Source organism: Dromiciops gliroides, chromosome 1 (genome assembly GCF_019393635.1).
Source record: "Dromiciops gliroides isolate mDroGli1 chromosome 1, mDroGli1.pri, whole genome shotgun sequence".
In the NCBI taxonomy this organism is placed as follows: domain Eukaryota; kingdom Metazoa; phylum Chordata; class Mammalia; order Microbiotheria; family Microbiotheriidae; genus Dromiciops; species Dromiciops gliroides.
The window spans coordinates 279,437,490-279,464,835 of NC_057861.1; the positions used below are offsets into that span (position 1 = coordinate 279,437,490).

Genomic DNA, 27,346 nt, shown 5'->3' on the forward strand with positions numbered 1-27,346 from the left:
AAGCACTTTATAAATATTATCTTGTTAGATCCTCAGAATCACCCTCCAAAGTTAGTGCTATTACTGTTTTACAGTTGAGCAAATTGAGGCACATAGACATTGAAAGACTTGTGTAGGGTCACACAGCTAGTGCCTGGGGCTGAATTTGAACTTAGATCTTCCTGATTCCAGTCCCAGCACTCTATTGTGACGCTTAGCTTCTTCTTGAGGTAGGGATAATGAAACTAAAGAATGCAGAAAACATGGGAGGACATTCATATTTTAGTTGATAAAAATTGAACTCCAGGCAATATACATGTGAAGTATCCCTCAGTTGCTATAGCCATTTCTGTAGTAAATGGAAGATGATTGTTTGGTAAAATGATTATAGCTGCCTTTCTGTGTCTTTTAACTTACCACATCCTCTCCTCTGATTCTATGACAGAAAAACAATGGCTGGTTCCTGTTCAATGATTAAAGAGAATTTAGTCCTTTATTATATAGTGTTTGAGCACATGCATGCAAACACACACCCCCATACATATCTTTAATTTCATTATTATAAGGAGCTCTCCAGTGAGGAAAGTAACAATTGAAGGCAATAACTATTCCATAACTAAGGGTCTTGGAGAACACAAAGTCAATATTATGTCAAAAGCAAAATCTGATCCTAGGTCTTCCTCAGTAATAAGTCTTCTCTCTGGCTACCAGACTACATTACCTTCCTATTAGGTGTATGTTTAAATATAGGAAGAAAACATAACAAAAAACACTCTCAACTTCGAAGTTTGTTTCATATGCCTTTATTCTCAGATGCTTCTCTGAATTCCTATGGATTCTCCAGAATTCTTCAGAATGACAGTATGTTTTTTCCCCAGTAATCTTTGCTTTAGGAAGTATAATGAAATACAAACACAAAATTGCTTTTAAGATTCCATAGTACTCAGAAACCTCTAATATTGACAGGTGGACTCAATTACCAATCTACTTAAAGGGCCCGCTGTAGTGAGAGTCTTTGAACAGACTAAGTACTTCACGCCAGGTCGAGGATTGCAAGGTAACATTTTAAAATAACTACTAACAGTTGGGGAGAGAAATAAAGCATGTATATGAAAATAAGGGATAATTAATTTCCAGATCTAGCAAAATTATGTTCTAAGTTATTCTTTTTTTTTAAAAAAAATCTTGTTACCCCAGTTTCATGATTTAGTCACCACTGATTCTTTAGAAAAAAAATGCAAGTTTTCTAAACCTGATGCAAAAACTTTACAACATAAAATGGAATTAAAGTGTTTGTGACTAAAAAGAACTTCTCCATATAACTTTCAGTACTTTTATAAAAATAAGACTAGTCTCTGTTGTTACAACATGACTTTTTATAGTTGGTATCTTCTTATATAAAATGGCTTCAGAAACAACTGTCATAAAATATGTTGGTGGTAGGTGTAGAGATTAAAGGAATCTCAGAAATCTGTAGGATTACAGGCTCTCTTTGAGAAGGTTAAAACTCAAGAAATATTTTTGTTCTTTGTTTAGAGTTTCAACAGGAAATGGAACCTAAGCTAAGCTGTCCAAAAAGACTTCGGCTTCACATCAAGCAAGACCCTTGGAATCTTCCCAGCAGTGTCAGGAATCTTGCACAGAATATCAGAAGATTTGTTGAAGGTCAGGATGAAAATCAAAGAAAAAATGTTTAATTTTAGAAAAAGATACTTTTGATACCCCTGTTAAATACAAAGGCTTTGTATTTCTTACAGGTTAACTTTTTATAGTGTATCATATACCAGTTGAGTATGAGTAAGAGAGAAAAGTCATTCTGGAGAGGAAGAAAAGAGAAAATAGAAATCCCAGAAACTTGTAATTTCAGCATCCAACCATTAGAAGTTTATGAAGTTACTCCTTGAATAACTTAAGGGACTTGTGAGAAAATGATAGGGAGAAAAAATGACATTAAATAGTATGAGACAATCTGGGGGGAAGAAAATAGGGCTTTAAAAATAAGGCTCATGCTTTTTCAATAAGCTTCATTTTATTCTTAAGAGACTTAAGTCTTCTTAAGAGACAGTTATTCATCTTACACCTTATACTAAAATAAGGTCAAAATGGATACATGATTTAGACATAAGAGGTGATACCATAGGTAAATTAGGAGAGAAAGGAATAGTCTACCTTTCAGATCTTTGGAAAGGAAAACAGTTTATGACCAAACAAGAGATAGAGAATATCATAAAATGCAAAATGGATGACTTTGACTACATTAAATTAAAAAATTTTTGTACAAACAAGAGCAATACATCCATAATTAGAAGGGAGGCAGAAAGCTGGGAAACATTTTTTATGGCCAGTAGTTCTGATAAAGGCCTCATTTCTAAAATATATCAAGAACTAAATCAAATTTATAAGAATCTCAGTCATTCCCCAGTTGAGAAATGGTCAAAGGATATGAACAGGTAATTTTCTGATGAAGAAACCAAAGCTACCTATTTCCATATGACAAAATGCTCTAAATCTCTAATGATTAGAGAGATGCAATTAAAACAACTCTAAGGTACCACCTGACACCTATCAGATTGGCTAAAATGACAAAAAAGGAAAATAATAAATGTTGGAGAAGCTGTGGAAAAGTTGGAACACTAATGTATTGTTGGTGGAACTGTGAACTGATCCAACCATTCTGGAGAGCAATTTGGAATTATGCCCAAAGGGCTATAAAGCTGTGCATACCCTTTGACCCAGCAATACCACTTTTTCCCAAAGAGATCATGGAAAGGGGCAAAGGACCCACATGTACAAAAATATTTATAGCTACTCTTTATGTGGTGGCAAGGAATTGGAAGTTGAGGGGGTGCCCATCAATTGGGGAATGGCTGGACAAGTTGTGGTATAGGAATGTAATGGAATACTATTGTCCTGTAAGAAATTATGAGCAGGAGGAGTTCAGAGAAACCTGGAGGGTCTTGCGTGGACTGATGATGAGTGAGATGAGCAGAACCAGAAGAACATTGTACACAGTATCATCAACATTGAGTGTTGATCTACTGTGATGGACTATATTCTTCTCACCAATGCAATGGTACAGAAGAGTTCCAGGGAACTCATGATGGAAGAGGATCTCCAAATCCAGGAAAAAAAAAAAAGAACTGGAGTACAGATGCTGAATGAACCATACTATTCTTTTGTTTTTGGTGCTGTTGTTGTTGTTGTTTTTCTATTTTGATGTTTTTCCTCATTGCTCTGATTTTTCCCTTATAACTAATATAGAAATATGTTTAATGTTATTATATATATATAAATATATATATAAAACCTATATCAGATTACCTCCTGTCTAGGGGAGGGGGGAGGGAGTGGAGGGAGGGAGAAAAATCTGAAATTGGAAAGCTTGTATCAACAAAAGTTGAGAACTATCTTTACATGTAACGGGAAAAAAATAAATAAAATACTTTATTAAAAAAAAGAGACAGTTATTGCACATGCATTTATATGAAACCAAGAACAGCAAGGTAGTTTGATTCAACTTACAATTCCTTGCACTTTATTATTTAGCCAAATTGATTTTTATGGCTATTTTCTATATCACTACTATGATCAAACTAATGAATTTAGCACTACAAAAGAAATTGTGATCTTCATTTAAAAAATAAATTTGAACCCCCACCACCACTGTAAAAGTTTTAGACAACCCCACTTAACTTTCATTATAGATAACTGAAGATCAGAGTCAATAAGATCTCACCAGTTTTTTCAATCTTTTTTTTTTTTTTTGGCAGGGCAATGAGGGTTAAGTGACTTGCCCTGGGTCACACAGCTAGTAAGTGTTAAGTGTCTGAGGTGAGATTTGAACTCAGGTCCTCCTGAATCCAGGTCCGGTGCTTTATCTACTGTGCCACCTAGCTGCTCCTCAATCTTAATAGTATTGTATTTTCCCCCAGTTGCATGTAAAGATAGTTTTCAATATTTGTTTTTTAAGACTTTGAGTTCCAAATGTTTCTCCCTCCCTCCCTTCCCTCCCCCTCTTTAAAAAACAGAAACCAATCTGATATAGATTATATATGTACAATCACATTAAACATAATTCTGTATTAGTCATGTTGTAAAAGAAAAATCAGAATAAAAGGGAAAAAACTAAAAAAAATGTAGAAATAATATAGTTCAATCTATCTTCTGATTCCACAGCTCTTTTTTCTGGATGTAGAGAGCATTTTCCATCATGAGTCTTTTTGAATTGCTTTGGATCATTGTATTACTGAGAAGAGCTAAGTCTATCACAGTTGATCATCACACAATGTTGCTGTTACTGTGTACAATGTTTTCCTGGTTTTGCCCACTTCATTCCGCATCAGTTCACTTAAGTCTTTCCAGGTTTTTCTGAAATATGCCTGCTCATCATTTCTTATAGCACAACAGTATTCCATTACATTCATATACCACAACTTGTTTAACCATTCCCCAGTTGATGGGTATCCCCTCTATTTCCAATTCTTGGCCAACCCAAAGAGAGCTCCTATAAATATGTTTGTACATGTGGGTCTGTTTCCCTATTTTCTGATCTCTTTGGGATATAGACCTAGTAGTGGTATTAATGGGTCAAAGGGTATGCACATCTCACCAGTTTTAAGGATCACTTTTAATATATAGCTAATCCAATTAATTAAAATTTCTAAATGTTATCTACATTTAGTTAACTAATTATGTAACATACTTATCCAATAAATATACTTATGCAGAAGCCTAATTTAGGGCGAAAACCCCTGATGAGAATTTGAATTTTTCTTTTAAATTTTATGTCCATTTTTAAATTTTTAGAGATGTGTTTGTTTTGTAATCTGTCATCTTTAGCCATTCTTTTTTGACATAGATATCATGAACAATTAGAATTCAGCAGTGACTTAATATGGATTCATTAAACAGAGTCCTACTGGACATTATTTTTTGTTATACCATTTTGTTATGCTATTTTGGGGGGTTATACCATAATTTGAAGAAAAACAAAGATAGGATAGGGAGGAATAAAACACAAGTAGGATCATATTCCTTGGATGGCCATTGGGTTATAACTGGAACATCTTGTAAGAGTTCACATCTTCAGTAATTTAGATCAAATGTACAGAAACATCTTGTGAGCAGGAACTGTTAACATTTTTTTGTCTCTGCATTCCTAATGGTTAACATTATAGTAAGCATGAAATAAATGCTCACTAATAGGATGGAATTGATTGAATTTTTGAGCAGCACTCCTTATTCTTTATCGAATAACACTCTATTTGACTGGGTCTTGACATGTCATTTAATTGTTAACCAAAGAAATTCTAAGATTTCTCCATTCAAGTTGATCATTTTTATCATTATACGTAGAATTTAGGTGAAAGGCCAGGCTGGAGATATAGGTTTTCAATTTACCTGCATATATATATATATGCCACAAATTGAACTCTACCCCATGAAGAAAAGCAGTAACATCATTGTATCTTTTTATTCCCGGTCACCTTCATTGCTCTAATCTATTTTTTATTTTGAAGATGAAAGGACAAAGGTACTTTTCACACATTTGGAAAGGCATTATTGGTTCACTGAATTGATAGATTCAATAACAAGAAAAGCCAAGTACAGAAGGTAAAAATAATAACAAAAAGTAGGTGTTGGGGTAAAAATGTTTAAAAGGCAATTTAGTTCATGACAGATATTTCTTTATTAGATGCTTTCTAGGCAACAGATGTCAATATTATAGCACAGTATAAAATTTTGATTTATGCCTTTGAAAGCTGCAATGTACTTTTTTACTCATAATCCTTGAATTTTCCATTTTAAGTCATATCTTTAAGGCAGAGAAAAACTATAGTAGAAACAGATTATTTTTGTAGAACCTAGTAATTTTTGCTCAAGTAAACTTTTTTTTTTTAAGTGACTTGCACAGGGTTACACAGCTAAGTGTCAAGTGTCTGAGGCCGGATTTGAACTCTGGTCCTCTTGAATCCAGGGCCTGTGCTTTATCCACTGTGCCACCTAGCTGCCCCCTCAAGTAAATTTTTAAATGTAAGGTTAACATACTCAAAGGTTTTAGGAATTTTGCTTACTGCCTTTGTTTAATTTTCTTCATTTATACCCCATTGGCTACATGAGTATAGACATATATAATCATTGGTCTTTTATGGGCCTGAAGACCCATAAAGAAGTGGGGTGGGAGGTGAGGAAACACAGACTGCATGGTGAGAGTGCTGCTGGGATAATTGTAATTGATTGGGCACCTTTTGAAAATGTTTTGCTTGTGACACTAAACTTTCAATGTGTATTATTTATTGTAGGATCAAGTTAATGCATTAACCCATAAATACATATAAATATAGAGAATATTATCCAAGTAATAAGGTCATTACAAAATCCTACTTTTACTTGCTTGTACAGTTGATGAATTAAAGTTTTTGTAATGCCATGTGAATTGATATTTTTTCATAGGTAGGGAAGGAGCACTATAGCTTGATTCCATTGTAATTCATTGTTTGTTCGTGTTCCTAGTCTCAATTGAATTCTGTCAACAAACTATGAATTTTATCATGTTCTGCTAAAGATTGCCTCATTCTGACTTCTTAGATCATCTTTATGAGAGAATTATTTTAATTCATCATTAATATTAAGGATCGGAACTATAACTGTGAATTCATTACCATAGAAAATTCCCCCTGTCGATACAGGTCAACACTTTCTCCATAACTTAAGAAAGTTGCCCTAGATCAGTAGTGTTAAAATCAGATCCAAGTGGTATTCACTAAGCCATACTTGAAGATCTTGGTGGCCATTTCTTGGCTTAGAAAATCACATGTTAATATTATCTATTTTTCTTGTATTTTTTATTTATTTTGTTAAATATTTCTGAGTTACATTTTAATCTGGTTCAGATTGTATGCAAGAGTGTCGTGGGCCACATGTGGCCTTTAAATTATACATTTGATACCTGTGCCCTAGAGAACTAGAGAGGCTATGTGATTTGCCTAGGGTAACAGGCAATGTCTGTCAAAAATAGGATTTGAACCCAGGTATTTGTGACTCTGAAGGCTAGCTTTCTATCCAATATGACATGCAGCCTTATGTGGCATGGCAACACTGGACTAGGAGTTAAAAAGCCTGAGTTCTAATGAAGGTGTCTATTAAATAGCTGTATGACTTTAGACATCAGTTATTTCACATGTAACATGAAGGAATTGGATTAGACAAGTAGTATTCAGCATTTGAACCATGAACCCTTTGATGTCTTGGTGTAATTGCAAGGGGTCCATGAATCCATATGTACACTTAGTATCTTCATTTTGATCTCGATTCCATTCCAACACAGTACATATCTGTTTGGTATGATAAATAAGCAGATCTATTTAGAGTGAATAGTGTTGTAATGATAAAATACTAATTCATTTAAAATCATTATTAAATTCATAGTAAATCTTTGTCATATATTTTCTCAGCTAATACTACAGGTATCTAATACATTGTTTTATGTTAAAAAAAAGGATTTTTAATCAAAAACATTTGAAACAATTAGACCAATTGATAAAGCAGATGCTAATGTAAATAAACTGATATTATTCCTTCAACCTCCAAAGTTCTATAAGTATATGATCCTAATATAATTTAATTTTTTTGTGTTTTCTCCCAAATAGAAGTGAAGAGTAGAATACTTCTGGCTCTTCTTGAATATACAGGTAACTTTAATCTATATGTTCACTGTTTTCAGTAGATATGACATGTCCAAAAAGTGAATGAAATTGCCTTGTGAGCAATTTGGCTAACAGATTTGACTAACAATGTAGTCCCTATACTTGCCCTTAGTATAGAAACTAAAGTAGAAAATAAATACTAGGGCCAGCTAGGTGGCGCAGTGGATAGAGCACTGGCCTTGGAGTCAGGAATACCTGAGTTCAAATCTGGCCTCAGACACTTAACACTTACTAGCTGTGTGACCCTGGGCAAGTCACTTAACCCCAATTGCCTCACTAAAAAAATAACTAACTAAATAAATAAATAAAAATTAAAAAATAAATAAATACTATTTTTTCTATCTTTAAATGCAAAAAAAAATCCCAAACACAAAAAACTCCCCAGACCAATACATATACCTAAAATTATAGATAAGTATGTCAAAGATCTATTATTTTGTCATTGTGAAAATTCCCATTTACCTACAGCTAGAGTAATCCTTCCATAATTTAAAGGTTTAAAGAGCTTCTTGAGGTTCATTTATAGAAGTTAAACCATGGTCAATTAGCTAGTAAGTATAAATGGCCCTATTAGAACCCAGGTCTTTCTGCTGAAGTCCAGAACTCTTGTCTGTTATACATTGTGCCTCCCACCCAATATATAAGCTCCTAAATTGATACTTTTATACAACATAAAATGATTAGTTCATGTTACTGTAAGGTTGAGTGGAGCAGCTTCTTTTCCTCATAATAAAAACATTTTTCCAGAATTTCAGCAAATAATGAGAAATGAACAAATGTTATGAGGATGTCACTAAAGTATTTATTCAGACTATAAATAAGAAATTATGTAGACTGTGAGAAGCTATGAACTTATTAACCACCTTTTTTCTTAATATAAATAATACTCTGGCCTCCAGAGTATGACAAGTCAAATAAATGCTGCTGAAATAGAATTTAAAATAAGATGTGTTAGTCTATTTCATAAAATTTCTTGTCCATTAATTTCTGAATGACTGCATGCACAGCTGTCATTTGACCATGATTCTGGTTTGTTCATTTTCTGTTTTATTTAATATGTTGTTTCTGCCAGTCCTTGATCTCACATTTATATTTTATTTTATGTTTTTGTTTTATACATAAAACAAATCATAAGCATATGTGAATTCAGAATATGCATAAACAGAAATCATCATATCCATAGTTTGCTCTTATAAAACCATGTTCAATCGACATGGTTTGGATGGTATAAATGAAATTCATATTTGTATTGTATTCTCCATTTTTTCTCTGACATGTTCTCCTCCCATCTCCATCTGGCCACACCCCTACTTCTATCTTGTTTTGGTTTTTTTTGGTGAGGTAATTGGGGTTAAGTGACTTGCCCAGGGTCACACAGCTAGTAAGTGTCAAGTGTCTGAGGCCGGATTTGAACTCAGGTCCTCTTGACTCTAGGGCTGGTGCTTTATCTACTGCGCCATCTAGCTGCCTCCCTACTTCTATCTTAGACAAATGTATTTCTTGGAGAACTTTAATTTCACTAATGATACAACTTAATTTAACTCAGTAAACATTTTTCTCCTAGCAGAGCATAATGGAAAAGCCAACATGCTGGGAGGTAAAAGGACTAAGTTTTGTTTTTTTTTGTTTTGTTTTGTTTTGTTTTGTTTTTGCGTAGGCCAATGAGGGTTAAGTGTCTTGCCCAGGGTCACAAAGCTAGTAAGTGCCAAGTGACTGAGGCCGGATTTGAACTCAGGTCCTCCTAAATCCAGGGCCGGTGCCTTATTTACTGCACCACCTAGCTGCCCCCTAAGTTTTAATCTAAGCTGTACCACTCGTTGTGGCAGCCATGTGACCCTTGGGCAAGCTTCTTGGGGACATTGATTGCTTTTTACCTTTTTTTGAAGCCCTTTGCATATTGACTGTAACATAGTAAGTAACCCTTAGTAAATGCTTGTTGACTTATTGACTCAACTTCTCATTCCTGGGCTTGAGGAGATTGGCCTAATGTATCCCTGATGTTTTTCTAGCAGTATTATTCTGTGATATTACTATGTACAAAACATTGTGCTGAGCTTTAGGAAGATACAAAGATTAAAAAATGTTTAATTCCACCAAAGAGCTTAAAATTGAGTAAGGAAAATTAGGTGTGCGTGCAAATCCCCACACTTTAAAGAAACCATCTTGAGAGAAGGATGAAGTACCATGATAAGGTTGGGGGGGGGTGGGAAATTGCTCTGGAAACAAAAAGCAATTCAGTTTGGGTGCTCATTGCATGAAAGGGAATAGGCAATAAGAGGGGGAAAATGAAGAAGGAAATTATTATTGTTCAGTTGTTTTTCAGTCATATCTGACTCTTTATGACTCCATTTGGGGTTTCCTTGGCAGAGATATTGAAAAGGTTTGCCATTTCCTTCTTCAGCTCATTTGACATATGAGGAAGCTGAGGCAAATAGAGATTAAGTGACTTACCCAGCATCACACAATCTGAGGCAAGATTTGAACTCAGAAAAATGAGTCTTGCTGAATTCAGATACTGGAAATCTTTCTACTGTGCCGTCTAGCAAGAATTATATTAGTAGCAGGTTGTGGAGGGCCAGGCTGAGGGATTCAGGCAATCAAGTGTTTAGAATGGATGAATTACATGATCAAATCTGACCATGAGGGATGTTAATGTGTTGGTAGCAGTATGAATTGGAAAGAAGAGAGGGAAATGGCTTAAAAAACTATTAAGACAAAAACGAGGTATTGAGTTAAGGGCATAGGCTTAGTATGGTTGTAGAGAAAAGGAAAGAAAGTATTCAGGAGAAAAATAACAGAAATAGAAGGGACAGGAACTGAAACTCATTGGATGAGTGGGAGGTGAAGGGAAAAAAAGAATAAAAGATGACACTGAGGTTTTAAGAATGAATGACTTCAAGAGTTGTTATATCATCCATAGATAGAAGGCAAAGATAGAGGGGAAATAAGGAGCTGAGGAAAAACTTGTTCATTTCTGTAGAGTATAAACAGAAACAAAATTTCTAGTGATATTCAGCAAACAATTGAAACTTGGGTTTGTTGGTCAACATTGTAAAATTTTATTTGGAAGTCATTAGAATGGTAGTCATAATTGAAGCTGTGGGAGTCAATGATCTTTTTATGGGACAGAAGTAACAGAGGAGGAAGGAGAAGGGAAGAGAAGAGAAGAGAAGAGAAGAGAAGAGAAGAGAAGAGAAGAGAAGAGAAGAGAAGAGAAGAGAAGAGAAGAGAAGAGAAGAGAAGAGAAGAGAAGAGAAGAGAGGGGAGGGGAGGGGAGGGGAGGGGAGGGGAGGGGAGGGGAGGGGAGGGGAGGGGAGGGGAGGGGAGGGGAGGGGAGGGGAGGGGAGGGGAGGGGAGGGGAGAGGAGAGGAGAGGAGAGGAGAAGAGAAGAGAAGAGAAGAGAAGAGAAGAGAAGAGAAGAGAAGAGAAGAGAAGAGAAGAGAACAGGAGGGACAGAAGAGGAGGGGGGTGAGAGAGAGAGGACAATATGACAACACAACATAGGATCTAGGAGAGAACCACTAGATGGAGTAGTAAATGTAGTCTTAACCTTGGAGTCAGGAAGATCTGAGTTTAGTCGTGTGGCCCCTGGGCAAGTCACATTACTTCTGTCTCTCTTAGTTAAATGAGGTAATTATAGCACCTACTTCACAGGATTTTGTGAGGATTAAATGAGATAACATATTAAATATGTTGGAAACCTTAAAGCACCATATTAATGCTAGCTATTATAATCATTATTAGCTTCTTTAATTATTTCTGTTAAAGAGTTGGAAAGAGAAAGAACCAGAGAAGGAGGCAGTCAAAATGGTTGGAGTAGACAGGGGCAGCTAGGTGGCACAGTGGATAAAATACTGGCTTGGAGTCAGGAGGATCTGAGTTCAAATCCAGCCTCAGACACTTGACACTTACTAGCTGTGTGATCCTGGACAAGTCACTTAACTCTGATTGCCTCACCCCCCAAAAAGTGAAATGATTAGCGAGTTACTAGAAAGAAGATGGTGATCATCAGTGTCAGATACCTCAGAAAACTCAGTGAGTTTGACAACTAAGAAAGGACTTGGTAATAAGAGGTAATTGCTGACTTTTGAAAAGGCAGTTTCAGTAGGTATGGTCAGGGAAGATTGTGGAAATGATATCCTTAATAAATAAGGCTCATTACTATAAACTCAAGGAAACAGCAGGATGATATAGAAAGATCTCATTTCATTCCAGCATGTGAGAAATTGTTGATGCCAGGGTCTACTGGGTATATTTAACTTCATTGTTTAAGCCACAAATAACTTGTATTTGGCAAATCAAAATCCTTAAATCAAAATTTTGGGCCAGGGAAAGAAGGGTTTGGCTGGAAACATTTGAAGTGAATACATTTGTGCACATACTTTGGGGGCTCCATATTGAGAGTAGTCCCATAATTCAGTAAGGTCTCTTGATCTCGTATTATTTTTCAGTATTATTTTAGTTTTCTAAAATAGAGGTGTCAGTACTGGATTGAGGGGTAACATTGCAGGGCTAGAGAAAAGGAAGATATTAATGAGGTGGTCTTTCTGTTGGTGGCTGTAAATTTGAAACTTACCAGGAAACATTTTCCTTGTTTAATTACTATTTAGAAAAGTCACTGGGCTTGCATATTGAGCAGGGACAGTAAAGTTTCAGCCTTTCTCTATTTTCATTAATTTTGAAGGGAAAAGTGTCTCTGTCACCCTTCGAAAGTAGAAGGTTAATGATGGAAACTAGATTGAAAGTGATTGAGGAGTTGGTGCATAGGGAAGAATTCATATCATGTCTTGATTACTCTTTCAAGAAATTGGGCAGTTAAAGGTGGGAAAGAGATGAGAGGTATCCCAAAAGGGAAAAAAAAAAGAGATGAAGTGAGGTTGTTATAAGGTATGAATACATGAGCACACTGATAAGTAGAAGGAAAAGAGTAATTGGTAGTGAGAAATTAGTAATGCTTGAGAGATGGAGATTGATCCTAGAGAATGTGAAAGGGGTTGGGATATATAAGGATATATTTTTTTTCCTGAGGCAGGGGTGGAGGAGATAATACTTAAAGATTCATGAAAGTTTTGAAAATTAAAAGGGGAATTGTGAGGCTTCATAAAATAGGACCATTTGGTAAATGTTTCTGTGGCCAGGGGGAGGGGAGAAAAGAGCTACAGAGAGAGGAGTGTTTTCTGTATCACCCCAACTATTAAAACATCAATAGTAGTAAATAAAATGCTGGTATTTTTTTAAATCCGTAAAAGCTTCAGGAAATATTTAAGTGAAGCTGAAATCTTCCATAAGTACAAAAGCCATTTATTTTGTACATGAAAAATTGTCAATCTGCAGGAACAACAAACAAATTATAGCATAAAATAATTTTATGGTTTTTAAAAAACTTTATTTCAAGTAGAAAACAGGGGCCATAGTTCTTTTTTTTTCTTTCTTGTTTTTCACTAAAACAAAAAAAAAAGGCGATTGGGGTTAAGTGACTTGCTCAGGGTCACACAGCTAGTTAAGTATCAAGTGTCTGAGACTGGATTTGAACTCAGGTACTCCTGACTCCAGGGCTGGTGCTCTATCCACTGCGCCACCTAGGTGCCCCCATAGTTCTTGCTGTATGTTTTTTTTTTTTTTTTTGGTGAGGCAGTCGGGGTTAAGTGACTTGCCCAGGGTCACACAGCTAGTAAATGTTAAGTGTCTGAGGCCAGATTTGAACTCAGGCCCTCCTGACTCCAGGGCCGGTGCTTTATCCACTGTGCTACCTAGCTGTCCCTCTTGCTGTATTTTTAATTGTGAAGTATGGCTCTGGTAAATGATAACTGTAAATCGCAAATATCTGTGAAATTGTTGAGGAAGACCTTGGAATTAATAATAGAACATCGTAGACCTGGTTTCTGGTTTTCATTTTGTCTCTGGCTCGCTCTGTGATATTAGGCAAATTTCCCCTTCGTGATTGTTTTTTCATCAACAGGAAATTAGAATAATAATTCTTACTTGTATATAGAATATAAATGAGATGGCAATGATATGTGCCAATTTGTAAAAGGAAGAATTTCTGGTCTGTGGTTGGCAAGGAAATTTCTCCTGAATGTATAGTGCTTTTAATTAGCTGTCTGTTGCTCCGTTTATGATGTAGTAATTTATCTGGTTAAATATTCAAGGACTCATAGGAGCCTTTAAGGCTTCATAGTCGAAGAGGTACCTTCTTTTTAAAAGATGAACATTGCCATGGGAAAGTATCTATTCATTGAAATTTGTTAAGTATGTACTATGTTCAAGTAAATGGAGACACCATTTAAATAACCACCTAGGTCATATTACTCTGGGTAAAACAGTTAGTTATAAGCATAATTAAGTGTTAGAAAGGTCCCACCAAGTGTTAATTATGGTAACTGAAGGATTGATAACCAGTTTTGAATAGCTCTTTTTAATTTGGCTTATCGTTAATATAGTATATAGTAGCCAAGACTAAAAGGATGAATACTTCACTTCTATTAGAAATAAGATAGAAATTTGGATACACTCTTTCAATCAATGACAAAGTTACCAACTATTTTGACTTGATGTTTACCCACATTGAGGAAAGAACAAGGCTTTTCCTTCCATGAACCTTGTGTGTCTCCTATCTATATTGCCATATCTTTTCTTCCTATTATGTGTTTCATTAAGAAATTAAATTAAGAAAACAGTGATGAAATTGCTTAAGCTAGTAGGTTGAAATGCTCCTTCAGTAACTCCCTCAAACTTTTATACTCACTTGAATAACATTAGACACTATGGCTTGAAAAAGAAGGAATGTTTGCAGATGCAGCCCAGGCATTGTTGCACCTGACAGTTGTTGAGATCCACTGGGTTAGAAGTCAAGAATCTTTTTAAAGTAGATAATGAATCTACAGATAATAGTATTTTCACATTTCATAGTGGGTTTTAGGGAGGATCCAGTCTTAAAGATAAGATAAAAATTCACAAAGATTCAATGGGAAAATTTTGCTCATTAAGGGTACAGTTATAAACTAAATATCTTAGATACAAAATGCTTTAAGACTCCCAAACTTTTCTGTTGACCAAATTAAATACTAGGCTTTGGAGAAAAAATCAAAGGAATGATATCATGTATCCTCATCCTAGTACTTAGAAATTAAATATGTTTATCAATAAAATAAAACAAAACTGAATGAAAGCTACATTTATTTACATGATTTATTTCCACTTTGAACTAACTCCCTGGATCTTCTTCCCAAAAGATTCTATGAACTTTGGCATTAAAAAAAATCTATACTTCTGTTATCAAATGTTAACTTTGTTACTTAGTCCAAGGGCAAGCAGTTTTTATTATTATTATTCAGACTTTATAATATTTTTCCTCTGTAACTGAGGAAATGGAACAGTTATCTTTCATGGTCAAGAGCTCAGAAGTCTTTGGTCATCTTTCCTCTAGAACAGCATGGAGTTGTAGGGTGATCCTCTTACTGATTAACCCTTTACCTGTAATAGGTGAGGCTTAGGTACAGACAAAAGCCAAAGCCGATACTGTCTCATTTTCTAAACTTATTGTAATAGAAGTTGTTAGTTAATTAAAACATCTCTGCTGAAGCATACACATTCTTGCTATACCAAAGAAGAGAAGAACTCAGAGCTGGAAAACTGTAACTTACCTTAAAAGTGAAAACTTATATGAACTAGATGCAGTCTGATAAATTCGATGGTATAGGAGATCATAAGTGATATGAGGGCAATAGCCCTCAGATAGATGCCTCAGATAGTTCCCCTACTTAAATTACGCATTAATATCTTATACCACTATTAAACAATCCTCCCAAAATAGCACTGATAGCATCTCTTTACATTTGCAAACCCAAACCAAGGGTTGTTGTTGATATTATTGTGGTTAAACAAATGCTATCAAAAGCAAATTCTGGAGTCCTGAACAAGAAATAAATCAGTCCTATGGAAGATGAGCATGTCTTTTTTTTTTTTTAAGTGAGGCAATTGAGGTTAAGTGACTTGCCCAAGATCACACAGCTAGTAAATGTTAAGTGTCTGAGGCTGGAGTTGAACTCAGAGTTGAACTCAGTTGACTCCAGAGCCAGTGCTCTATCCACTGTGCCACCTAGCTGCCCCAAAGATGAGCATCTCATAGAATGTTAGAGGTGTAATGGATCTTGCTAATCATTTAATCTCATTCTTTCATTTTATAAATGATGAAATTAAGGCCCAAAGAGTCAAAGTGTCTCTCCCAAGAGACTGGGACTAGAATTCTTGTTTTCTTAGAGTTATTGTTTCTGAAATAAATCTGTTGGTCTTTAAAAGTTATTTAACAGGAACACCATAGTTATAACATACAAATATTGTGTAAGCATTTCTTAAAATCGTGTTTTAGCACCATTGTTTTATAACAGAACATCGCTAAAGGCAGTTTTAAAAATATACTATGTTGAAAATGAACATTTTTCTCTTTATCTATATTTAGACTATCTCATTTGTTGATAAGGAAAACTAATAGCAAATTGTCAATGTGACTGCTTAATTACATCAAGTTATCAACCAGTGATCTCTTTCAAAGTTGTTTGTTATATTTTTTGTTTGTTTGTTTTGTTTTGTTTTTTGATCACAGATAGTGAGATACAGCTCAGAAGAGACATGGTTTTCTGCCAAAGCCTAGTGGCCACAGTCTGTGCTTTTTCTGAGCAACTAATGGCTGCCTTAAATCAAATGTTTGACAACAGCAAAGAGAATGAGATGGAGACTTGGGAAGCCAGTCGACGGTGGCTGGACCAGATTGCCAATGCAGGGGTTCTTTTTCACTTTCAGTCGCTGCTCTCACCCAACTTGGTAAGCTACCACTGAAGCCCAATTTCTTTTCCTTATAAATTTCCATGGGTTTTAATATGTATACTTATACATTCTTCATAGTTTCATTCCTTTAGCTGCTGATCCACTAATTTTAGGGTTTTTTTTTGGTGAGGCAATTAGGGTTAAGTGACTTTCCCAGGGTCACACAGCTAGTAAGTGTCAAGTGTCTGAGGTTGGATTTGAATTCAGGTCCTCCTGAATCCAGAGTGGGTACTCTATCCACTGTGCCACCCAGTTGCCCCCTGATCAACTAATTTTAAACAATTCTATTCAACAGGCACATGTTAAACACCTATCATGTGCAGAGCATAATATTTGACTACGAGGAAGACAATTTTCATATTAGACACATTCAATACTTTCTCTGACCTCATGGAGCTTATAGCCCTGTTGGAGAATATGGTATATAAACAAATAATTTATTTTAAATGATTTTGGATTGAGTGGGTAATCATGGATTCACAAAACTTTATCATTAGTTGAAATCTTAGTTGTATCTATTAATACTTTCACATTTTATAAATTTTATTATTATTTATTTCATAACTATTAATGTTATATATTATTTTATCTTTATTATTATTTATAGCCACTTAACCTCTGCAGCTCTCATTTTTCTAAACTGCATATTGAGGTAATTGTACTAGAGGATTCATCTAGGGTCCTCCAGCTCTAAAATTCTAGAATTCTAAGAAACATGGGTGCCAGAGAGGTCAAGTGCTTTTTTTAAAAAGGTCACAGTACTCGTTAATGAAATACTCAGAAATATATCCCCAGTCTCTTGACTATTATATGTTCCTATCATACTGCACTTCTCTGAAAAAACTCTGTTTTGTTAGATTATTTAAGAATGTTTAATGCACACTCCTTCCTGACTCTTTGTATAGACTTCATGGTCATAAAAGCTCAACTCCAGGGGCAGCTAGGTGGCGCAGTGGATAGAGCACTGGCCCTGGAGTCAGGAGTACCTGGGTTCAAATCCGGCCTCAGACACTTAACACTTACTAGCTGTGTGACCCTGGGCAAGTCACTTAACCCCAATTGCCTCACTAAAAAAACCAAAAAAACCAAAACAAAAAAAAGCTCAACTCCTTCCATGGGCTAACTGATAATGTATGTTTCAGCAATGACTAGATAAAATCATCAGAGAAGAGAAGCTGATTCTGCTATTATTTCTTATTTACCAGAAACAGAAGAGACAGCCTGCAATAAAATCAAAGTCCTTCCTGGGATGGGTATTTTGGGCCTTTGTTTGATAGACAAGCTATGACAGTGTTCATGGCAGTACAGTTTGACAATCTGTTTAGAATTTACAATTGTTGACTAATTCCGCTCTCCTTCATCCTCTTAAAACTCCAAATGTTACCATCACGACACTGAAATATCATTTGTTTATGCGTTCTTTTCCTGCAAGGGACATGAAACAAATATGATGAAATATTTAGGAAATATTTCTAGAACAAATTCTAAATCTTACTTACCACAGGCATTTTCCCTGGTTCTGGTAGATGCAATAACTGAAAAATTATTAATTAAACTCATTCATTTTGATTTATCACCTTTCATAAAGGTTTTTCTACCTTGACTCCTGGAGGCCTTTGTTTTATAAATCAACTTTGCATTTCAAATCATTCTCTGAACAAGAGATGCTTGGCTTGCTGCTTCAGAAGCTACACATATAAATAAGGGTATGATCCCTGGAATGTAGAAGATTGGCCATCACTGAAGATCCTCAAAATAATTGGCTTATAGAAAAGGACTTTAGACATCATTTAGTCTGATGCTCTCTTATAGATATAGAAAATTAACATTGAGAGAAATTATATTACCTGTCCAAGGTCATACTGATTGCAAATGATAGAGCTAGGGTTTGAGTCAAGATTTTTAGCTTCAAATCAAATGCCCTTTTTGTAATATTTATTTTTAATGTTTTTTGGATTATTTTAGTACAGCAGTTTTAACCTCAGGTCCATGAATGTTAAAGTATATTTTAATTTTATTTCAATAAAATTAATTTCTTTTATAATCCTAGGCGATATTTTATTCATTTAAAATCACACTTCTGATAAGGCACCCATAGGTTTCACCAATATACCAGAGAAGTTTCTGACACACAAAATGACCTAGAATCAATAAATAGGAGGAAGTTCAGTCTAAAATTAAACAAACCAACAAACAAAGCAACCCTCAACTTTTATAGATAGAGCAGTCTGAAAATGGCATGGATGGCAATGTAAGTTAGTGAGTTCCTCATCATTGAAGGTCTGATGAGGCTTGGTGTAATAAACGTGGCATTATATGCAAAAAGGAACATGCATAGGACTTTATATGCCACAAAGAAGGCTCTTCGATTAGGAGTCTTCTTGGAGTATCCTTCACAATCATAACAAACAACTCTGCTATGTGTGTCTCTCTGGTTTATGCCTGACTTGATATTTATAATCAGGGGGTTATCAAACCAAGTTCTTTCTTATTGCAGATAGTATGTATATCCTTCATAATGTCCTTCTCAATGCTTCATCATGGTGTAAAGGTGAAAATTGGTTCACAAAGGCTATGCTAGGTAAGCATAAGTTTTGGCATTTCTACCATGCTGGAATGCTTCAACTACAGTGACATTTGAAGGATAATCCTTGCTAAGAAAGGGTCATCAAGAGTAGACTGACCATTTTGTCATTACTTCACTAGCAACTCATGGAACAGAGGAAAGTCATAACAACTTAGCCCTCAATCAGTTGTAGCTTGGGGGCTGGATGAAATTTATTTTATTTAATTCAGTTCAACTCAGTAAACATTTTTTGAATCTTATGATTTGCCAGGTACTGTGCTAGGTGCTAAGGGAAACAAAAATAAAATAAGGCTCTTCTCCCAAGATTGCTGCCTAGTACAAGTTCTTAATTTTTGTGTGTGTATGCCATGGTCTGGTGATGCTTATGGATTCTTCAAAATAATGTTTTAAATGCATAAAATACATGGGATTATGAAAGAAACTAATTACTGTATAATGAATTAAATATGTAATTTTTTCCCATCTAAGTTCATGGATTCTGTGCAGTCTTTTGGTGATTAAGAACTTATGGTCTAGTAGAAGAATAATTCATGTGCACAGATAATTCTTAAACAAATTAAATGCAGAAAATAAATGGAAATATATTTCTAGAAAATGTCTGTGGAAGTAAAATGCATTTCCAAATAAAAAAATATGTGATAGCTTTGTGGAAGGGGCAGCATTTGAAGTATCTGAACTGGAAATATTTTCCAACAATGGCCATATGACAAAAAAATCAAGGAGGTAGAAGAAGATAGGGTTTATTTCTAAAATGGTGAGCAGTACACTATTACCAGAGCACCACATACACGAAGGGAAAAATAGTATGACAAGACTAGAAAACGAGGTTGGAACATGGTTTTGAAGCATTCAGGAAGGCCAGGCTCTAGAATTTGGACTTTTTGTGTGTGTGTGTGTGTGTGTGTGTGTGAGGCAATTGGGGTTAAGTGACTTGCCCAGGGTCATACAGCTAGTAAGTGTTAAGTGTCTGAGTCTGGATTTGAACTCAGGTCCTCCTGAATCCAGGGCCAGTATTCCATCCATTGCACCACCCAGCTGCCCTTCGGAATTTGGACTTTTTAAATTATTTTGAACAACTCTGAACAGTGGAGTGATGTGATTAGAACTGAATTAAGATGATAAATTTGGCAATCAAGTAAAAAAGAATGGAGGTACAGAGACCAGTTAGGGGAGAGAATTTTCCAGGGTAGTGATGAAAGAGGGAATAGAGAAATTATATTCTTAGAAATATTGTTAATGTGGGACTGGTAGGACCAAGCAATGAAAAAAATGTGGATGCCTCTTTGTTTGGAGGAATCAAATAGGGGAGGTAATAGAAGAGCTGCTGCTACTAAGGTTTTTTGGTATAGGTGGCAGGAAGAATAGTAATGTCATTAACAAAAACAGGGAATCGAGGAGGTAGGACATGTTTTGATAGATGTTATAATTATTTTGTACACATAGGACCTTTTCCCTCTTTCTTTCTGATGCTTTTGGGGTTCTAAAGAACTGGAAACTAAGGAAGTACCCATCAGTTGTGGAATGGCTGAAAAAATATGGTACATGAATTTAATACTATTGTATTATAAGAAATGAAGAGATAATTTCAGAAAGACCTGGGAAGACTTTTATGAACTAATGCAGAGCAAAGTGAGGAGAAGCAGCAAGTACTTACATAATGCAATATAAAAAAACGATACCAAATAAAACAATGCAATACTATACCATACAATACAATACCATACACATTTATGAAGCACTTACTATATGACAGGTATTGTGATAAGCACTGGGGACTTAAATAAGAAAAATAAAAGATATTCCCTGTCCTCAAGGAGCTTACAATCTAATGAAAGAAGACAACACAAAAATGGAAGCTAAAAAGGACAGGGGCTGAGGTATGGGTGAGGAAATATGATACTCAGCACAGAGGCATTACGATGGTGGTGTTGAATCTAAAGAGATTGCTAGGCTTTTGAGTGCTCTTTATATGGAGGCTTTGCTTGGAAATTTTTGCTCTATTCTCTAGACCTTCAATCAGAAGGGCACAGGGTAGTGACCCAAACTGATATAGTTTCCATGATGATTAGTTTCCTGGTGATGAGCTTTGTGGTGGGGGGGGGGAGGGGAGTAAGGAATCAGGGCATGATGGTGGTGGAATGGAATCTAAAGAGTAGTTGATGGGGGAAAAGATGAAGAAGAATGCTACATACTTCGTGACAGAGAGATAATGGACTAATATGAAGAACCAGAAATGTATTCTGAATATAGCCAACATGGGAATTTGTTTTTCTTGATTATGCTTATGTTATAGAAGCCTTTCTTCCTTCCTCCTTCTTTCCCTTCTTTCCTTCCTTCTTCCCTCCCTCCCTTCCTTCCTCCCTCCCTCCCTCCCTCCTTTCCTTCCTTCCTTCCTTCCTTCCTTCCTTCCTTCCTTCCTTCCTTCCTTCCTTCCTTCCTTCCTTCCTTCCTTCCTTCCTTCCTTCCTTCCTTCCTTCCTTCCTTCCTTCCTTCCTTCCTTCCTTCCTCCCTCCCTCCCTCCCTCCCTCCCTCCCTCCCTCCCTCTCTGCCTTCCTGCCTTCCTGCCTTCCACCCTTCCCTTTCTGAGGTTTTGAAGAAAAACACGCACTAGTCTCCAAATAGTAATTTAATAATTTTTTTTAAAAATTGATCCAAAAAATTAAAAGGTCAAACATTTAAGCTACTTAAGTTTAAGGAAGTTTTTAGTTTTCATCTTTTCATTTCCAAGTATATAATATAATGCTTGTCATTAAAAAAGAGTCTTAATTACTTTTTGGAAATCTAGGTGGCACAGTGGATAGAGCACCGGCCCTGCAGTCAGGAGTACCTTAGTTCAAATCCGGCCTCAGACCTTAACACTTACTAGCTGTGTGACCCTGGACAAGTCACTTAACCCCAATTGCCTCACTTAAAAAAAAAAAGAAAAATATTGTGCTCAGTTTTGAACATATTGAGATCATGGGCTCATGTTCATGTATTAAAAGTTTTCTTTTCAAGACTGAAATGTTTCATGCTGAATGCTTATCTTAATACACAGAAGTTAACTTTCAGAAATTAGAATGCAGTATTTTTTTTCCCCTCTTGGATCGGCTTTTGCTAAAGTGCTATGGAATGTTTATATGACTTCCTATCTTGTCACATGCAATATTCATTCTGTTTTTATAGAGAAAGTCAGCTAGTGGCAATCTGGTTTTGTGGTTTGGCAGCTGGATTTGCCTTATAAAAACAAAAACAACAGGAAAAAAATAAGAGCAGGGCTATGATATGTGCTGTCACTGAAATGGGTTCAACTTCTGTGAATGAACTCTTAACTTCTTTCTAATTGTTCAGTATTTGTACCAATAGACAGTGCACTTTCTTATTTGACCTCTAGGACCAAGAATCCAAATAGCATAAGAGCTGTAGATACCAGTATTTTCATTTGGAAAGAATCTTAGATATAATCCGGACCAACTGTTTCATTTCACAGATGGTGAAAATGAGATTCAGAGAGGTCAAGTGACTTGTTGGACTTTCACAGTAAATATCAGATTTGGGATTTAAGTGCCTGCTCTGACTCCAGATTGCATATTGCATTTCTTACTCTACATACCTTAGTTCAATTCAGAGTGTGGAGCCGTTCATTAAGTACTTACTATGTACCAAGCGCTTGAGATACAAAATGAAAAACAAGATAGTTCGTGACCTCTAAAAGTGCCCTTTCTCATTAGAGAAGACAGCCCATAGGAGAGTGTTCAGCTGAAAGGTGGATCAAAGGGTCTGGTGGTCTCTGGGGTCAGAACTTCTTTGGGGCCAATTATATACATACACACACACATATACATATATATATACACACATATATGTATACATATATATGTATAAAATATAAACCATCATAATGAAATAAGCATGGAATTGTGTCAAAGTCCCATTACAACTAAGAAATGTTATTATTCTAATGATGAATAGTGTAAACTGAGGAAGGTCCTAAGGTTGTAAAGTAAATATTCTTGTTCTAAGTAATGAAGAATAGTCACTTTTAAAAGCTGCTTAGTTTCCTATTCTAATTTGCTGGTCAAATCAGGAGGTGGGGCAGTGGAAATAAATTTAGCAGAGCATAAATTGCTTTATAAAGCTACCACTGTGAAACAGAATGTCCAATATTCAGTATGTACTATTTAAATATCTAATATTTGTTTTTAATAAAATAAATTCAGGGGCAGCTAGATGGTGCAGTGGTTAAAGCTCCAGCCCTGGATTCAGGAATACCTTAGTTCAAGTCCAGCCTCAGACACTTGACACTTACTAGCTGTGTGACCCTGGGCAAGTCACTTAACCCCCATTGCCCTGCAAAAACCAAAAAACAAAATAACCAAAACAACAACAAAAAAATTAATAAAATAAATTCCATTAACTATCTTATCAGATTTGATTAAAAATTTTGTCAAAAGTACAACTTTGATAAAATTTTGATGTTGTTCATTCATCATGTCCTACTATTCCTGACCCCATTTGAGGTTTTCTTGGCAAAGATACTGGAGTGGTTTGCTATTTCCTTCTCCAAATCATTTTAGAGATGAGAAACTGAAGCAAATAGGGTTAGATGACGTGCCTAGGGTCACACAGCTAGTTAAGTATCTGAGATTGGATTTGAACTCAGGTCGTCATGACTCTAGGCACGGCACTCTTTCTACTGCACCATATAGCTGCCACTTATATAAGATACTTAAAAATAAAAATAAACTCAAAAAGATTAGAAAATTTGACTGTAAATAATCTTTTAAAATATTAGAGTAAAAATAAATTGTCCTGAAGAGAGAGTAAAACTTTGTATCAGTAGAGGGATATTCACTTTCTTGTGACTTTTCCAAGGTCATTAATTTTATTGCCCTTCTGTTCATAGGTAATGATGTGCTTTTTCTGCAGTAGCTACTGACAGTTATGTTTCTTGTAGAACAAAAAGGTAAAAAACCCCAAAATTGTCTTTATTTTTTGTTTTGCTTGTTTTGTTTCCTATTTAGACTGATGAACAAGCCATGCTAGAAGACACACTTGTTGCCTTATTTGATTTGGAAAAGGTTTCCTTTTATTTTAGACCAGCAGAACAGGAACCACTAGTTGCAAGTAAGTAATGCCATTTTGGAAGATGTGTTATTTCCCACGCAAATAATAACATAATGCACTTTTTTTTTTTTTTTAGTGAGGCAATTGGGGTTAAGCGACTTGCCCAAGGTCACACAACTAGTACGTGTCAAGTGTCTGAGGCCGGATTTGAACTCAGGTACTCCTGACTCCAGCGCCGGTGCTCTATCCACTGCGCCACCTAGCTGCCCCCATAATGCACTTTTAATAGTGACACATTCCTGGGGGCAGCTAGGTGGCGCAGTGGATAAAGCACCAGCCCTGGATTCAGGAAGACCTGAGTTCAAATCTGGCCTCAGACACTTGACACTTACTAGCTGTGTGACCCTGGGCAAGTCACTTAACCCCCATTGCCTCTCACCCACACACACAAAAATATAGTGACACATTCCTTAAATGGTTTATACAGTTTTTATGAGTCTCTAAAGGTCTATCGTGGAACCACTTAGACAAATTATTAGGCAAAGACATGTATTTGGGGGAGGTATTGAATTCCTTTGGTAATCCTAAATCCTCTTTCTTATTTATTAATATAGCCTCTGACCCTCTCAAACCAAAAAGAGTTGTGTTTTACTAGAACATTTAGCAAATAAATAGCAAGATAATTTCACTGCTTGACCTTTTCATATTCTTCTTCTGAGAGAAGTATGTTAAACTACCAAGGTTCCTTATTTGTCACATATTTTTCTTAAAGTCATGTCTTTAGGCAGCATTCTTAGGGCCATTTTAAGGACTTGAAAGATTTCTTGCTAGCCTTATATTCACAGATCTACATAGGAATTAGAACTAAAACTGTAAGCCTGGATTTAGGATCTTACTAAGAATTTGTACTTAACAGTCTTAACTCATTGTGACATAATCAGGAAGATTCATAGTTGAAATGTTTTACATGAGTAATAGCTATGTATCTTGTGAGAGATATATAGGTGGAAAAGAAAGTGCATTGAATTAGGAATCAAGAAACCTAGTTCCATCACTAACTCATATGGGTATTGGGCAGGTTTCCTATCCCCTCAAGGACTTCTGGTACCTCATATATGAAAAGTCCCATAACAGCTCAGAAACGTTATTATTCTATAGATAGTATAAACTGAGGAAGCTCCAAAGGTTGTAAAAAATGACTGTTCTAGTTCTGATAAAGAACAATCATTTATAAAAGCTGCTTACTCTTCTATTCTGTCAAATCAGGAGTTGGGGTGGCAAAAAAAATATCAGGGAAGACACAATCATAATGATAGTATGTATAGAATGCTTAAATATTCAAAACAACTCATTTCATCCTCACAACTCTGAGAGATAGGCGTTATTATTATCCCACTTTAGAGATGAAGGAACTGAGGCAAACAGAAGTGATTTGCCCAGGTTCATTGAAGCAAATGAAAGTTAAGTAGCTTGCCCAGAATCATTTAGCTAATAAGTATCTGAGGAAGGATTTGAACTTAGATCTTACTGACTCCAGGTTCAGCTCTCTCTATACTGTGCCACCTGGCTGGTAGTAAGATATGACAATTCTTATTAATTCATAATTCCATTTTTTCCTTTGGGATTCTAATGCGGTGGATAGAACACTTGGCTTAGATTCAGGCATACAAGCTCTAAACCTGTCTCAGTCATTTACTAGTTCTGTGACCCTGAGCAAGTCACTTAAAATAGCGATAATAACAGCACCTAACTCACAGGGCTATCTGTAAAATACTTTACCAACCCTATATTTCAGTTAAATAATAAGCATATCTATAAAAATTCCTTTTTTTAATGGGAATCATTTTATATGAACTTTTTTTTATTACGAAAAGAGGGAGTGTGATGACTTCTCCATGAATCATTTCTACCAAATATGCATCTTTGGGGTTTGTGATTTCCCTTTTTGATAATTCAAAGCTAGGCTTATATTTTTCATAGCTTAGTTTGATGATTTTCAGTGACTTTCAGGCCAAACCTTAAGGGAATACGTGTTTAACATGGTGCTGTGGGAATTGTTCAAGTAAAACCCTAACCGTGTTTTATAATGGAAGCTGCATGCCCAGTTTCTTGAACACTGCTTGGAAAGTGAACCCCAAGGAATCATTCCAGCTAAACTATGAAAGAGACAGCTGTGCTGGGAGATTTTGAATTTGAACCACTGTGAATCTAAACCTCTTATTTAGTTGAGTGAGACATCTGGTGTGTCAAAGTGTAAGGAAGCTTCCTATTAGAGGATGTTATATACAGTAGAACAGTGAATCTGTTGTCTCTGCTAATGAGAATCTGATTTAATCCTCCTTCACTGAACAATAATGCAAGTATACACCATCTGAGCCATATGTAATTAAGAACTTTAACATGTTGGTTTCTAGAAGTTTTGGGCATTTTTTAAAAGTTAAAAAAAAATGATGGGGCAGCTAGGTGGCACAGTGGATAGAGCACCGGTCCTGGAGTCAGGAGTACCTGAGTTCAATTCCGGCCTCAGACATTTAACACTTACTAGCTATGTGACCCTGGGCAAGTCACTTAACACCAATTGACTCACTAAAAAAAAAAAACAAAAACCAAAAAACGATGACCTGTAAAATTAAATATACTTTCAGATGTGCCTCTTACATATCAAGCAGAAGGGAGTCGGCAAGCTTTGAGGGTTTATTTCTACATCGATAACTATCACTTTGAACAGCTGCCTCAAAGACTGAAGAATGGAGGAGGATTTAAAGTCCATCCGGTTCTTTTCGCACAAGGTAGAAGATGTGCACTTTTCTTCTTTCAAATAGGCCAATAATGTGTATCTTTAAGTGTATTAGTGATATTTAATGATATATTTATATTTTTACTTTCATTTTGATTTTGTTATTATTAATATGCATTTATATTTTAGGGCTTATATAAAGTATTGTTCCTTATTCTGAATCCTATACATTTAGTGAGATGTAAAGAATTTGGGCCAGCTAGATGGATCAGTGGATAGAGCCTTGTCCGGAGAATCAGGAAGACCTGGGTTAAAATCTGGCCTTAGACACTTACTAGCTATGTGACCCTGGGTAAGTCATTTAATCCTGTTTGCCTCAGTTTCCTCATCTGCAAAATGAGCTGGAGAAGGAAATGGCAAAACCACTTCAGCATCTTTGACAAGAAAACCCCAAATAGAGTCACAAAA

The 27,346-nt window shown here is 35.7% G+C and overlaps 1 protein-coding gene across 1 annotated transcript in view; it reads left to right on the top strand.

Moving 5' to 3' along the window:
* Nucleotides 1-27,346, top strand: part of PREX2 (phosphatidylinositol-3,4,5-trisphosphate dependent Rac exchange factor 2) — a 417,236-nt gene that overhangs the window by 280,801 nt on the left and 109,089 nt on the right. Inside the window, 6 exon segments of the mRNA XM_043975911.1 lie at nt 946-1,036; nt 1,516-1,644; nt 7,629-7,670; nt 16,288-16,505; nt 24,099-24,201; nt 26,787-26,930. Of these exon segments, the coding sequence (XP_043831846.1) occupies nt 946-1,036; nt 1,516-1,644; nt 7,629-7,670; nt 16,288-16,505; nt 24,099-24,201; nt 26,787-26,930 (727 nt within the window).